The sequence below is a fragment of the Mixophyes fleayi genome, chromosome 1 (genome assembly GCF_038048845.1).
Source record: "Mixophyes fleayi isolate aMixFle1 chromosome 1, aMixFle1.hap1, whole genome shotgun sequence".
NCBI classification, from domain to species: domain Eukaryota; kingdom Metazoa; phylum Chordata; class Amphibia; order Anura; family Limnodynastidae; genus Mixophyes; species Mixophyes fleayi.
This window is the reverse complement of record NC_134402.1, coordinates 185,827,377-185,842,274: the sequence shown is the minus strand read 5'-3', so window position 1 is coordinate 185,842,274 and position 14,898 is coordinate 185,827,377. Positions and strand designations below refer to the sequence as shown.

The 14,898-nt window shown below is 40.4% G+C and overlaps 1 protein-coding gene across 2 annotated transcripts in view; it reads right to left on the bottom strand.

Moving 5' to 3' along the window:
• Nucleotides 1-14,898, bottom strand: part of ELP1 (elongator acetyltransferase complex subunit 1) — a 106,224-nt gene that overhangs the window by 15,454 nt on the left and 75,872 nt on the right. For both annotated transcript variants that reach the window (XM_075204624.1, XM_075204625.1), the window contains exons 24-25: nucleotides 7,015-7,100; nucleotides 1-84 (exon numbers count right to left, since the gene is read on the bottom strand). The exon at nucleotides 1-84 is cut by the window's left edge and continues 62 nt beyond it. In XM_075204624.1, coding sequence (XP_075060725.1) covers nucleotides 1-84; nucleotides 7,015-7,100 — 170 coding nt within the window. The remainder of the gene's footprint in view (nucleotides 85-7,014; nucleotides 7,101-14,898) is intronic.

The following is a 14,898-nucleotide window of genomic DNA, read 5'->3' as shown; positions in this document are numbered from 1 at the left end:
CATACAGCTCATTGACATCCACCAGGAACAGCAAGTACTTTAGTGCTTCCTCTGCACTGACAGCTTCAGGAGATGGTGGGTTCTCTATATAATAAATAAGGATTTGTACTGTAAGACTTGAAAACAAAATATTTTAATGAAACAATTATTTAAAAACCAAGTTACAACCTTTACTATGTCAATTAAAATGAAATTAATGTAAGTTACGATTACTGTATTTACTACCTACCTTAGAGCACATTTTATTCTTCTTATTCGTTGTATACCTTTACAATAGGAATTACAAAGTATTCTAACCTCAAAAAGAGGATTTTTACTCACCGTAAAATCAATTTCTCTTACTACACTGGGGGACACTGCGTTACATTGGGGTATAGTAGGTGGGACTGGAGTTAGGCACTTATAAACTTGTTTGTTTCCCTGACTCCTCCCCCACTATGCCCCTCCTCTGTAGCTGACTTCAGTTTTGTATAACCAAGCCAGGAAGAGAGAAGAAGCAATTTAGAAAGCAACACCAAAGATAGCACCACTTTCAGAGCAAGGGAGGGGGCGCAGTGTCCCCCAGTGTAGTAAGAGAAATTGATTTTACGGTGAGTAAAAATCCTCTTTTCCCTATCCTACCACTGGGGGACACTGCGTTACATTGGGGAGCTACCAAAGCTGTGTCCAAGGGCGGGAATGCTCTGGAACGGCTGTGCGCAATGTTTTGTGTCCAAAACCCTGCATTTGTGAATGCAAAGGCATGCAACAAAGAAAACAATATGCAGCAAAAACAGACGCTGCCACTCTGTATAACTGCGTCATTGAATGACGTTGTTGTGGCGTACAAAAAGCTGCAACCCTCCTGGAAAGTGCACTGTAAAAGTCACTGAAACCAGCAGAGGGGTATAGACAGAATGTTGGTCGTGATGCAGTGGCAAGAGACCACCTAGACCCTGTCCCCCCTATGCTCTTTAGCGTTAGAGAGGCCAAAGGGGCATTAAATTCCTAAACAGGAACTGTGCGAACAAGAGCACAAACTATCTCCCGTCGGAGAAACGTTACACAAAAAGAAGAGGCACAAGAACGATAAACTGCAATCCTTGTGTCAGTGGAATGCATGCACTAATTGTCATAACCAATAATGTCTCGTACAACGCGCCACTAAGTTTCTGGTAAAGAAAATGAGGAAGCCATACACACTCTCGCCCCAGATCCCCTACGAGATGTGACATCCAAGGGAGCAGCCTGCATTGAGCTAACAACTCAATCCACTCAGTGATAACCAAAGGATCACCATATACACTGATGCAACAGCTTAAGCCACTCAGCGATATCTAAGGGAGCACTGATACAGTGCTTAAACCATTCAGAAATAAACAAGGGAGCACTCATTTCATGAGCTAAACAGCTTAACTAACTCAGCGATATCTGAGGGAGCACTCATATAGAGAACTAACAACATAAGCCAGACATATATACCAGGAAGCACTCATACCATGAGCTAAAAGCTTAACTAATTCAGAGAGTCACCAGAGGCCAAAGCAAGCCCCCTGATGACGAGAACTAGACTTCCTGGAAATATACAAGCAACCAAAGGTGGGCTGAACATAAAGAAGCCGCTTAAGCAAAACAACCTTCCGCTGAGCTAGACAGAGAGCCACGGAAGCTGCACGCTGAAAGAAGTAGGGCAGAGACCCAATTGAAGCCAGCTAGTAAAGAAAACCTTTTAAAGATTCCTGAGTGGGACGTGTGAAATTCTAGGAATTTACACCAATCGAATATAGTTTCTAGCCCAAAGAAAACAGCTGAGGAAAAAGCTCTACGGCTGAATTGAAGGTAGCAACCATCTCCCTGCAAGGATTCTCTAACCGAAATAAGGTTGGCCATCCGACGCCACAGCGTCAAACCAGATGATGAAAACAAAAAGAGCTGAACTACGAGATGAGACCGCTCTGGAACCGGAAAAAGAGGGACGACTACACAAGTCCCCTAAACCAGTAGAACACGGCTTTGCGAGACACACGGCGGACCACCAGACTAGCTGGGATGCGCCCCCTCCTAGAAACTGTTGAACCCCCACGAGGAAATTGGACCTGTGAATCACCTGTACACCCCCTAAGTTCTAGGGAGACCCGTACTTGGCTATGGACATATCCACCTGAGGGTCATTAGATTGAGAGCCTATAGAGAAAACAGGTTAACATGTGAAAAGAATCTGGGCTCCCTCTCGGAGAGCCCTATGACCTAACCAGGAAAGCACAAAGGTATTACCCTGAGGTGACCCACTCTACCTGGTAAAGGACTGATTGCTAAGGCATTCGGCCCTCAATAATAATAATAAGTTGGTCTATCTTGGCCCATCGTATGGCACAAGAAACACCCCTCCAACCATACACAGGTCGACCCTTATCCTGCATTAGGATACGGGAATTGCATAAGTGCTACAAATATGCAACAGCACTGCATTTTGAGACCGAATCTCTACAGGTTTTCTGACCCTCTGTACAAGAAGAACAACTGACCCACTAATAAAAACATTGTGACTAAGCACCACCCGAAAGGTAAATTAGTGAATCAGGGCAGAGGGGTGCTATGCACGTCCAAAACAAGGAAAGCAGCCTCCCTTGATGAAAATCTCCCTGTTGAGACATGGGAGATGTTACGAATAAGGAGAGTCAAAGATACAAGTAGAAACTTGGTATCCTATTTTGCAAAACAGAAACTCCTGTTACTGAAAGGAAATTCTGCCAGGAGCATTTTGTAACTGTGTAGAAGAGAGATGAGCGTGTTCTTTGGTAGGAAGATACTGAAAACTCCAATCTAGAAGATAAGACAAAAGCCAACGCTTCTAATGTGGTAGAATAAGCGAAGAGCTGGGTAGGCATAAAGTGACCACCTGTGAACCCAATAATGCAGCCCTGCTGCTTGCTGAGAGGCTGCAAGTATAATATTCTGGCTGAAAACGTCTAGCTGTAAGCTAAGCGTTGGGTGTAATAAATAACTTCCACCTCCGGGGAATGTCCCCAAACCTATGGTTTACCTGACTGCCACAGTACATAAACTATAACCACCCTTGTAAGGCTAAGCCTGACTCGGGATTTGGCACCCTGACCTCAGATCAACAGAGAGGATCAACGGATTGAACACGTAAACATCATGGCCTGGTGTCACTGACATAAAAAAAAGAAAGCACACCTACCGCCAGAAGCATTTGGATACTCATTTGTAATAGAGCAAATTGAGAGTTCCGATATTGGAACGTAGTCCTGTAAGCATGTGGCTAACTATAGGTATCATAGCTGAATAGCTGTATGCCTACCAGCTATGAAGCTGCTGGGTGAATACAAACCACCCCATTAACCCTTAATGTGAATAAAGGCTAGAGCACTTCTGTCCGAAAACCACCAGATAAAATCCTTTACCAGCCCCTGCTCTGTGTAGGAGGACTTCTTTGTCTGCTCCCGCCGGGGACAGCAGAATAAGAGAACTGAAGAGCCACAGGATTGTCACCAACAGGGATTACTTCCCTTGTATTGACTCTGGAGAGTTAGGGGAGGTGAAAATATAGCCAGTCTATTACTGTTTACTTGGTCTTTGAGAAAAGACAGACACTGAGTCTAAGATATGAGGAAAACCATTTTCCCAACTAGGGTGTCAGTAAGGCTTAGGTTGAAAACCAAGTATAGACTGTTTGTCTTGCAAATGCGAAAACTGTGTACAGTTTAAGCTGGGATTATCCACCTCGTGAGTGTAATCAGCAAGAATATTCCTCTTGATAGTAAAACAAGATGGAAATAGACATCCTCTGGTGAGGAATGAACATCCTTATTCTGACTGTGGCAACAGTCAAAGATAAAATCCTCTCCATCTGTGGAAGATGGTGAACAACAGTATCTTTGTCCGGATGGTTTTATACCTGAACAGCGTAATACCGCTTTTGTGGTAGCGGACAGATATAAGCTGTGTGGGTGCTTAACCAGCACAGTGTAAACATGTGTAGAAGCATGAAAAAGAGTATACTCACATACCATTTCGAACCTAAAAATCACCTTAATGTGTTCGGCCACCAGAAGCGACAGTGATTTAGACCAGACCTGTTTCTGCAAAACAGCCGACACCGAAATGGGAGCACCCTGTTTGTAGACCCTAGCCCTGCAGTCTGTGCCAAGGCATTCGGGCTAAGCTGTGGAAAAGATAATTTAAAAATTACATTTCGCACATATATAATGTCACTTCTATTTCCCAGTTGATCCATTAGAAAACATAAGGAAATGGTAGGCAAAGTAACAGGAAATAAGATTGTCTAACAATTATTTTGAAGACACATATACATATATACATATATATAAATTTTTGAGTGTACCAACCAGCGAGTATTTTACTCCTGGAAGACTCACCTATTGTAGTCTGATACAACCGCAATAAAAGACGCCTGATGTACACATACATATATATACATTTACGCACACATATACACATTGCAATACAGGCCAACCAGCCTACCACGGGATAACACTATATATTATTTTTGTGCCACATAAATAATGTAGAGCATATAAAACAGCGTGTTTATTACCCCTTAGGTAATTCCTGAGACATTCCGCATATTTGGAAAACTGTATAAAAGTTAACCACAATACATGGGAACACAGGCTATACATAGCAAAAGGGATTGTATATATACGGAACTCCCTTTACCAGACTTATGGAAAAAGTCCATCCCCAGTCACCATATGGAATATTATACAGATATGTATTCCCATATCAATGTATATCTGCCTGAAAATCAAAATATGTCACAGGAGGATAGGAAACTACCATATTGTCTAATAGGTAATCCTATAATATATACAGCAGTCACAGGATCCTGAAAGAAAGGTCCTGACTGTGTGGCAAGCAGGCTGACAATCGTTTAAAAATAAAATTAAAAACGATACCACATTACCCGGTGAAGAGAGGCAGAGTCAGGAACAGCATGCACTGATGTGTGTGCTCCGGATCCAAGATGGCCGCCATTCGCGCCATTAGGGAGAGAGAGAGGGGGAGGTGTACTCCCCTCCCTTAACATGTCCGCCTCTGCTCACCGCCGCTCAGCCCATATACAGAATATGGCTGCAGCCGGGGAAAGTGAGAACCGCCGATATGACATGCCCAGGGTGCGTGCGGTCTCACTGACAAATGTAATCGCCTCCTGAGAGAGCGATTCTTGTCCTTCTCCCCCACTGCTCGTTGTCTAGGGGCGGAGGAGGGGGGGAGGCTGCCGGCAAGTCTGCGGGCGGAGAGGAGAGGCAGAGACACCTTCACTCCCGCCCGCCTGTTTAAATGTGGCCGCGGCCGTCTATAAGGCAGAATATAATAAATATATTTAATATATATATATATATATATATATATATATATATATATATATATATATATATATATATATATATGCCCCAAATAAAGCTGCCTTTAAAGGCATACTTGTAAATAAAACATGGCCCCTTTGCTCGTTCTTTCTAGGGGTAGACTGCCGGCAGAGGTGCGAGGGAAGCGTGCTGAAGAGCTGCTTACCTGCGCTGGAACTCAGAGTGAAAGAATCCCCGGGACTATTTACTCCTCTGGGTCTTGGCATGGAGTCCAGTGCTGCACCTGAAAAGGAACAAAAATAAAAACAGGAAACCTAATGCTAAACTAAGTATAGGCAGGAGCCTATACAGAAGTGACCTTTCTCCAGAAGGCACTTACAACAACTGAAGTCAGCTACAGAGGAGGGGCATAGTGGGGGAGGAGTCAGGGAAACAAACAAGTTTATAAGTGCCTAACTCCAGTCCCACCTACTATACCCCAATGTAACGCAGTGTCCCCCAGTGATAGGATAGAGAAATATTTATTTGCCTAATTTTGCCCAATATGGAGAAATTGCATATACTAGGCGTGGTGTTATTCTACACCTCTGTACATGCAATATGCAAACTTATACAGTTGTGTCTACATCACCACACTATACAATGGTCAATCTTACTTGTTCCTAGTGACTAGGCCACACCCCCAAGCTGCTATACCTGAATAAAAGGTGGTTTTGGGAAGGAGATATATGGAATAATATAAATGATAAAGATATTAGCAACAAAGGAGTTTCATGACCATATACATGGCTACAAGACAAGTGCTTTTATACTAGTCATGAAAAATCTGAGGCGACCTAATGTCCCTAAACATTTACTGTAGGGGTACATTATTCCATATAATAAAAAGACTTTAAAACTAAAAGTAATTAGGAAAACATAAAAACAGAATGATTGAATGCCATACATACCCACATATACTTATAGAATATATATGATCATGTAACTGTTCTTTGATGTACTCTACCATATTCTGTAAGATTCTCATTAGCCTGGCAGCATGTTAGCATCTCACATTTCCCAGAGTTGTTAAACAAATACGTTTACAGCTCTTGAATATATTAAATGTTTTCATGCTTGCCAGGGCCAATGAAGAGCTCATAAGAATAGTGGTGCATTGGAGAACCAAGGAACAGAGAGTGATCAGCAGATCAGTGGAGTACAGGAAAGGGGAGGGGGGTTGTTTGTTAGCAAATAAACTGTATCGCATGTTCTAAGTCAGATCTATACAGACATTATTTACAAAAAGTCAACTGACTAAGGCTCCTGCTGGGTAATATATAGCCATTCTGTCACAGACAAAAACAATGGCTCTGTATGCATACTGACATCAGAGACGAAACATCAACTTGAGAAAATATTAAAATAGGGTTGTTGTGCTTTTAAACACTCAATAAACCCAGTTACATTCATTTATGGAAATTAAAATTTCTATCACAAAAAGAAGAGATCCATTTTTTAATGATCACCTTAGTAAGATCTTTTTAAAAGTGACAATACAGCAGGTTGATGTCAAGGTCTCCTCCTGCAAATCATCATCTTGTCTTCACCATGCCCCCCATAATAATACAAATTAGCATAGTTTTCTTATATACCTAAACATTTGCATTACAACATTACACTGCAGTACAAAAAAAATTGTTACCTCTGAGTTCATGAACCCTTTGAAGAGCAGTTTCCAACTCTGGGGTACTTTTCCGGACATATGATGTAAGTATTGATAAGCAATATCTGAGTAAATGAAAATAAGTGTTCACTATTCCTATGCATAGCAGAGGTGAATTTTAATTTGTTCCATTCGTAAAGAATGACATGTTCATATATAAAATAAAAAGTATGCAACAAAATTTTCAATTTCATAAAGCTTAGGAGCATTGTAATCTAACCTATAAAACTATAGGCTGTAGCAAATGCATTTTAGTTATTAGCTAAACAGGAGCAATTATGAAGATCACTTTATATGTAAATGAAACACAATTTGGGTCTGGAGGCTAGGGTTTGGAGACTTTTAAGATTAGGTAACATAATACCAAGCATTCAGGTGGAATTTATACTTGATAGTATAATGTTCATTCTTAAACATAATTATTTTAACATTTGACAGTGTGTTTTACGATCAAATTTGTAGCACTGCTATGGGTACATACTATGCACACTGCTAAGCACATTTAGTTTAGATAATTTGGAAGAATCATTAATCTGACTCCCCCAGAGCCACTATAGAAGTATATCAGTGAGTGGCATAGGTTAATAGACTATATTTTAATTATTTGATAAGGTGGAATTGCATTGTTTTAGGAGTTCATGAATGATGTCATTTAGAGTGTACATTTAATGTTAGTAGGTGCAGGATATAAAGTTTCTAATTATTCATAGATCAATGACCGACTGTAAATAGTTACAAACATACATTACAAATCTACAGATAAAAAAAATTACATTTTTGAGAAGATAGCATTCACAATATTAAATGGATAGAAAATCCAAAAGGCCATTTTTTGTGATCCAAACATAACAGTTATGATAACAATGTTTTCAATAAAGAGACTGGCATAATTAACTCTAAAGATTATTTGAGCATCAAATTGGACTCTACCAGTAGGGGAAAATAATATATAAATAGAGAGTATTACAGATGAAGGATAGAGAAATATGAAAGAAAGATTGTATATTCTAGAGGAAACATTAAAAATGCTGCATACTCTTTACTACTAGATTTACACAGAGGCAAAAAATAAATAAATCGGTATGATAAAGATATCTTACATAAAAATTGTAAACAGCTATGGAATATGCTAATGCTATAGAAATGTTAATAATATTTGGGTATTCTGAAAAGAGATCCTAAAGTGAAAATTTATTAAAACACTAAACCAGTGATGTTTATGTAATCTAAAGTATCAAAAACACCTTAGCACCACCTACTGTCTTGTGTAAAGCATCTTCTATTGTGTAGTTCAAATAATTTGGGGGGTGGAGTTACAGGTTATAAATACTGTACAAAAGTAAAGTTTATTAGATGCAGAAATTCAAGACCACTGTTCTCACAGCGTAAATCTTGGCATGTTCAATTAAATCATATTGTGCATAGTGTCATAAATAAGGTAATGTATCTACTAGTATAACTCTAATGATACATTTATATTCATTGAGTTCCTTTATTCAAGAACTATTTTTTAATATATACATATAGGTTTTCAGTGACGAATAATAGTGATTTTGACGCTTAGCTTCACAGCTGGTTTAGAGTTAGCCCATATAACTATAATAAAACATGCTTCTGATAACCTTAAAATTGGCATTCATCTTTTATACACCAGTTGTTTGTGAGGCACTGTATAATGTAGTAGTATGTGAAACTGGTGAGATATATATTGGTCCAGTTAGATATATACCAAAAATAAACAGTGACAAGGTTATCTGGGATTACTCTAAAGGTTCTCAAAAGCTGCTTGCTTGAAGCTGGTAATAATTTCTTGGAATGTACAGAACATAGAAAGAGAGCAACCATATAGTGTAGTAAACTAAATACATTTTAAAATACAATATACAAGTTAATCTAAAGGCAGTTACAATTACATGTTTTAAAATATTGTAAAAAAAAATCTTTGTGACACCAAAATATAGGAATGGGAACAATATGACAAACCAGGAGAGAAAAGCCCATAGGAATCTTAAAAATACAAAGGATCATTATTAAAAAGGCCAACACAGGTGGGAGAATTGTCATCATGGATATATAAAAAAATATTTGAAGGATAAACTTCTGAATGATGAAATGACATGTTTAGATATTAACACAATGTAGTCTGTTACATCTTTCTGTAACTGAATGGAGAAAGGACTAAAGGGGAGGGTCATTAATCTGGCAGTATTTCATTATATTTTACAACCACATCCCACTACGCCAATTTTTCTTTTTTAATAACTTAATTTATAGAGTACCAGCACACAATGTATGCATAGGGGCGTATTCAATTGTTCGGCGAAAAACGAGCACTCTAAAAGTATTACCGTTAATACGGTAATAACTCGCTGAATTTCAGCTCGCAGCTCCCTGAGCTGCGAGCTGAAATTCAGCGAGTAAATTACCGTACTAACGGTTTTCTCGCGCAATATTACCGTATTAACGGTAATATTTTTAGAGTGCTCGTTTTTCAGGGATCTCGCTAACAATTGAATACCCCCCATACAATGTATAAAGCCAAAGTAAGCCAAATTAGGTAACAGTGTAAGTATCTGGAGGGGTCTGTGAAGCAGCCCCAGCTAAAGCACAGAAGAATATACACAAGAACGAAGGCAAGTAAAGTGCACAATCAGTTAGAACAGTGTTTCTCAAACCTGGTCCTCAGGACCCCTAACAGTGCCTGTTTTCTATATCTCCTTGCTTTAGCACAGGTGTATTCATTAGTGACTGACACATTGCAACAGATCTACAGGTGGTACTAATTATTTCTCTTGTCACCTGGAAAACCTGCACTGTTAGAGGTCCCGAGGACTGAGTTAGAAGGCCCGAACTGTAACAACATATTATATACCAAACTGTTGAACAATATATCAGAGCTTGAGGTCTAATTTTTGTATTATATTGAAGAATTGAAGGAAAGGGAGGGACATAAGGGAGTGGGGGAAAAGACCGAGACAAGACATGGGACTCCAAGTGGCCAGAGCTCCTCTAATTGAGTAAAGCTGAATCCACATATAGCTGCTAGTTAGTCAGATTATAGGAAGAAAGATGAAGTGCCCTGAGGGTGAGAGCTGTTATTGTGTGTATTGGGGTGATTATTATAAATAAACCAGGTGCACCATATTTGGGAGAATTTGTAGGATTTATTGTTTAGGTGTGCCAAATTTTTTTCTATTGATGCCAGGAACCATATTTTATTGACAAGGTGTTGTCTAGATGGGAGGGAGGGTCTGATTTTTTCCAGTTCTTAGCCACTAGACATGTGGCTGCGTTTAGTATTTGTGTGGGCAGCTTTTCTGCATGTTTATCAAGAGCCTCCAGTGGGGATCCCAAGAGAAATGACCAGGAACATTTAGTAATTTGAACCTGTGTAACATCACTAATTAAACCAGTCACATCGTCCCAGAACAACACAACACAATTTTTTGGGCAGGAATGATCCCCGTTCGCCACATTCCCGCCAACATAGGTCAGATGTGGTCATGTACATTGTTTTCAACCTAATCAGGACAAGGTACCACTTAAAATAGATTTTGTAAGCGTTTTCTTTCACAAGAGAGAAGATGGATGTCCACGAGACCCAGTCTCTGATTGTTGACCAGGTGTCCTCATCTGGTGGTCTGCCAAAATCAGCCTCACATTTAAGTTTGTGGGCTGGGTTATTGGTCTGCCTAGAGGCAACAAGAAGGTTATACAAGTTGGAAATAATTCCTCTCTGAAGGGGATCTCTTACACAGATATAGTCCTGGTAAGAAAGCAGGGTTATCCCAGAGAGGCGCTATGGGAGAAGGTATTGTGGTAGTCTTAAAATGCAGTCTGCAGTAGTCCCAAATGTTGGAAGTAAAGGCAATAACCGGGTGAGCTTTCATAGTTCTAGGTCTGTCACTCATTGGCATCCCCAGCGCCGAGCCCAAGAAAGACACCTTGCAAGCGGAGGACTCCAGATCTATCGACCTTGGGCCAAGTCCTCCCGAGAACCATGTCACGGCCTAGCCCAGGTGTGTAGCGTTATAGTGAAGGTTAATGTTCGGATATCCCCTACCTCCATTGTGTGTAGCTCTACGCAAAGTCGCAAAGCTGGTATGCGGGGGTTTGTGACGGCAGACAAATTGTGAGAACCAGCGGTGCATCTGTAGCAGAGTAGATTTTGGCACCTTCACTGGAAGTGTGTGAAATAGGTACAGTATGCAGGGTATTATATACATTTTAAAGGAGACAATCCTACCCAGCCAGGAAATAATCATTTTTGCTATTTGAGCAGATCCAGCCTAACTGTGTTAATAACATGTGGGAAGTTTGCAGAGTACAGAGAATCATATTTGGCAGTAATATAGACTCCCAAGTATTTTATTTTGGAGCACTGCCAAGAAAAATTAAAATTGCTTTTAAGGAGTTCCAGGGTAGCAGGTGGTAAATGAAGTGCAAGGGCCTCAGTCTTGGAAAAATTAACTTTCTATTTCGAGAGAGAGCCATAGGCAACGAGGACATCGGATAAGACTGGGATAAAAGTGTGAGGTGATGTCAGTGTAAGCAGAATATCATCTGCAAATAAGTTTATACTCATCAGACCCACCCCTACAACGCCCCTACTATCTGGGTAGAGCCGCCAGTGGCTCTATCACAAGAGCAAAACTCAGTGGCGAAAGTGGGCATCCCTGTTGGGTGCCGTTTAAGATTGGAAGTGATGAAGAGAGTATTCTGGTCACCGAGACCCTCACCGAGGGACCAGAGTAAAGGGCCTGGATTCCATGCAAGAAATTACCACCAAATCCAGACTTTTTAAGAATTTCCAGCATAAATGGTCAAGTGATACGGTCAAAAGCCTTCTCTTGGCCTTCAACCTGGACGCTTTATCACCCTTTTCATAAAAGGTCTGATTCAGGCATCCGAGTGTGTTTTTAGTTTTAGAAGAGAGTAAAAAGTTGAGCTCATCCTTAGCTGCCACTAGTTTATTATAGTCCTCTGGTTGACCTGTGGATTTGTGTGTTACATCCAAGATGGTTACTCACTCTGAGACCTCAAGAAATTTTTGAGTTCTCATTTTTTAGCGAAGGAGGCCGCTCTTATTAGGCTACCACGAATCACAGCTTTATGGGCATCCCAGAGAAGCGTAGGAAAAATTTTTGAGCAGTGTTTGTGGAGTAGTAAATTTGGATTTCATTGGCAACATTAAATGGGGGTTAAGTAGGTTCCTGTCATTTAGGCGCCAGGTGAATTGCGGTTGCCCAGATCGGGGGCCCACAACATCCACCACAGCCGGGTCATGGTCCAACCAAGTGCTCGGAAATATATTAACATTGAGAATATGCTGAGTTAGCTCAACACACAGAAAGACCATGTCCAGGTAGGTGTACACCCTGTGAACTGGGGAGAAGGTGGCTTAATTTCAAGTGGTAGGTTCTTTAACCCTCAAACAAGAGGTGCTGGGAGAGAAGAGCTCTCAAAGCTTTGGAGTTAGCGGTCACAGTTTGGATGGTGGATCTTGGGGGTTGGGATTTGTCCAGATGGTTATCTAGTGTGGTATTGAAATCTCCTGCCACAAACACTTTACCCTTGCGATGTAAGCATAGGAGGTCACCTATAGTTTTGAAAAAATGGGACTGCTTTGAGTTGGGGGCATATATATTAAGGAAAATATAAGGGATGTTATCAAGTTCCCCCACAAAAAGAAGGTAGCGCCCCTCTGGGTCCCCGATTTCCTTAAATGGTTTAAATTGAAGTTGTTTTGCAAAATCAATTGCGACTCCCTTTTTTTTACGTATTGAATCACAAGCTTGATAGGAACTCGGGAAGTATTTAGATTTAAATTCAGGGTGACAAGAGCCAGAGAAGTGGGTTTCCTGTAGGAACACAATTTCATTCTTTAGTTGTTGAATAGTGTGAAACAGGGTGTTCTTTTATGTGGAAAGTTTAGTCTTTTTGAATTTAAGGTCAAAATTTTAATTGCCATAAGGAGTAGATGGGGAAATGATGCAGAAGCGAGACAATATGCAGTTCTCGGGCCACCGGGAGCCCAATAGGTCGGTCTCAGAAGGAGGGGGAGGGGGGCTGTAATGGGATGGAAAATTGAGGGCTAGGGTCATCAGTGTGAATAGCCCGAGGAAACAGACCCAGGTAGGAGGGCGGCTAGTAAGCTGAAAGTGTCCAAAGCTGGTCCTCATGACCAGAAGAGATTGATGCGGCACTGGCTGCCACTAGATGTGTGTGGTGACAACAATGGTCAAAGGTACATGATAGGACCAAAACAGTGAACAAATTATATATATATATCTCTCTTTCTCTCTCAATATCTGGATTACAAAGTTTTATAGAAAGGAAAGCAGCCAGACAATGGGGCTGCACCTGCCGCCAAATGAACACACAGGTCTCTCCAGTCAGGGCTCTATCTTCTCCTCAAGACAAACGGCAGTAGGGGGGAGCTGGAGTCGGGTCAGCGTCCACTGGAACCACGGCAGGCAGCAGGGAAACCGTGCCACACAGACTTCCAGGACATCCGCTGCTTGTGTGGGTAAGGGCAGACACCATAGGGCAGGTGTCAGGGCACCGCCGAAATTGGAGCAGGTCTGTTAGGCGCGGTAATCTCAGCACCACATCACTCCTCGTGCTCCCTGTCCCAAGCAGCATAATGTGCAAAAGTGAGGCCACAGAACCCGAGTAATTGGGTGAGCACGGGCTTCGGGCAGCAGGATGATATACAGGAGAAAAACTCCACCGGAGCCAGCAGACTACTTTTTGCACTCAAATTTGTGGGGGTATAGAGAGAGAGGCAGATTGCTAGCTCCCCGGGACAACAAGCTTTGAAATGACCCCAGCAGGGGATGGTATGGTGGCTCCGCTACCAGATGGTATGGTTTGTACACTGGCAAGGTTAAATGCAGGATAGATGTCTGAGGGAGAATGATGTAACTGTGAAGAGCAGTTAGGAGAGACAACCAGCCATCTTGGCTGCCAGGCCATGCTCCCACTACGCCAATTTTTATCTATCCAAGGTACATACATCTATGGAAAACCCATCCAGAATGCCATAGTCAGTATTGATTCGTTAACATCACATGCTTCTGAATAGGTGTAAATATTTCTAATCAAATATGTGAAGGAGTTACTCTCCTACTTTAAGTATTCCAAGGCTATTATTAAGATATTAGAGGATTTTACTTGTCAGGAGCATTTTTATACAAATTATAATTGATGTTCAGTATATATTGTGCACAAGAGAAGAATTTTATGCTGTAAATTTTTTTAAATAAAGACAATGATTGAAGAACACAAATAATTTACATGTGATTTCATTTTTTTTTTTTTATAGAGACCCATATTTATTTTACGTGTTTAGATTTGTTTTGCCTCCAAATATGCAGTACAGCTATGGGAACTATATTTGTCTTTAGCTTTGCTAATTTGTTTTGATATCTAATGACAGTTTTATTTTGGAAAGACACGTGTATATTTTAATAGCTATTAATTAAAGTCATTATCACTAATAAAATCTAAATTTTTAACATCAACAAAGATGCCTGGACCCTATTGTTGAGGACGTTACTAATAGGTTAATAACTAACAACCATATCAAATCGGTTGATACCAATATTTGCATTTAAAAGCTTTCACTTAAATAAATGGAGAAATAACATTCTATCTTCTCAATTGTGCTGTATTAACAAGAAATGCAGTACAAATTAATCTTCAAGTGAACAGATATTAACCTATGCAGAAATATTTAAAAGAGGATGGATATGTGGAAAATATTATACAAGAAAAAAAAAATAGAAAAACAGGAAGAGCAGAGTAATACCCTATTAGAGTATAATGGGAAATAAAAAAAAGATTTAATTCTATTTAGAG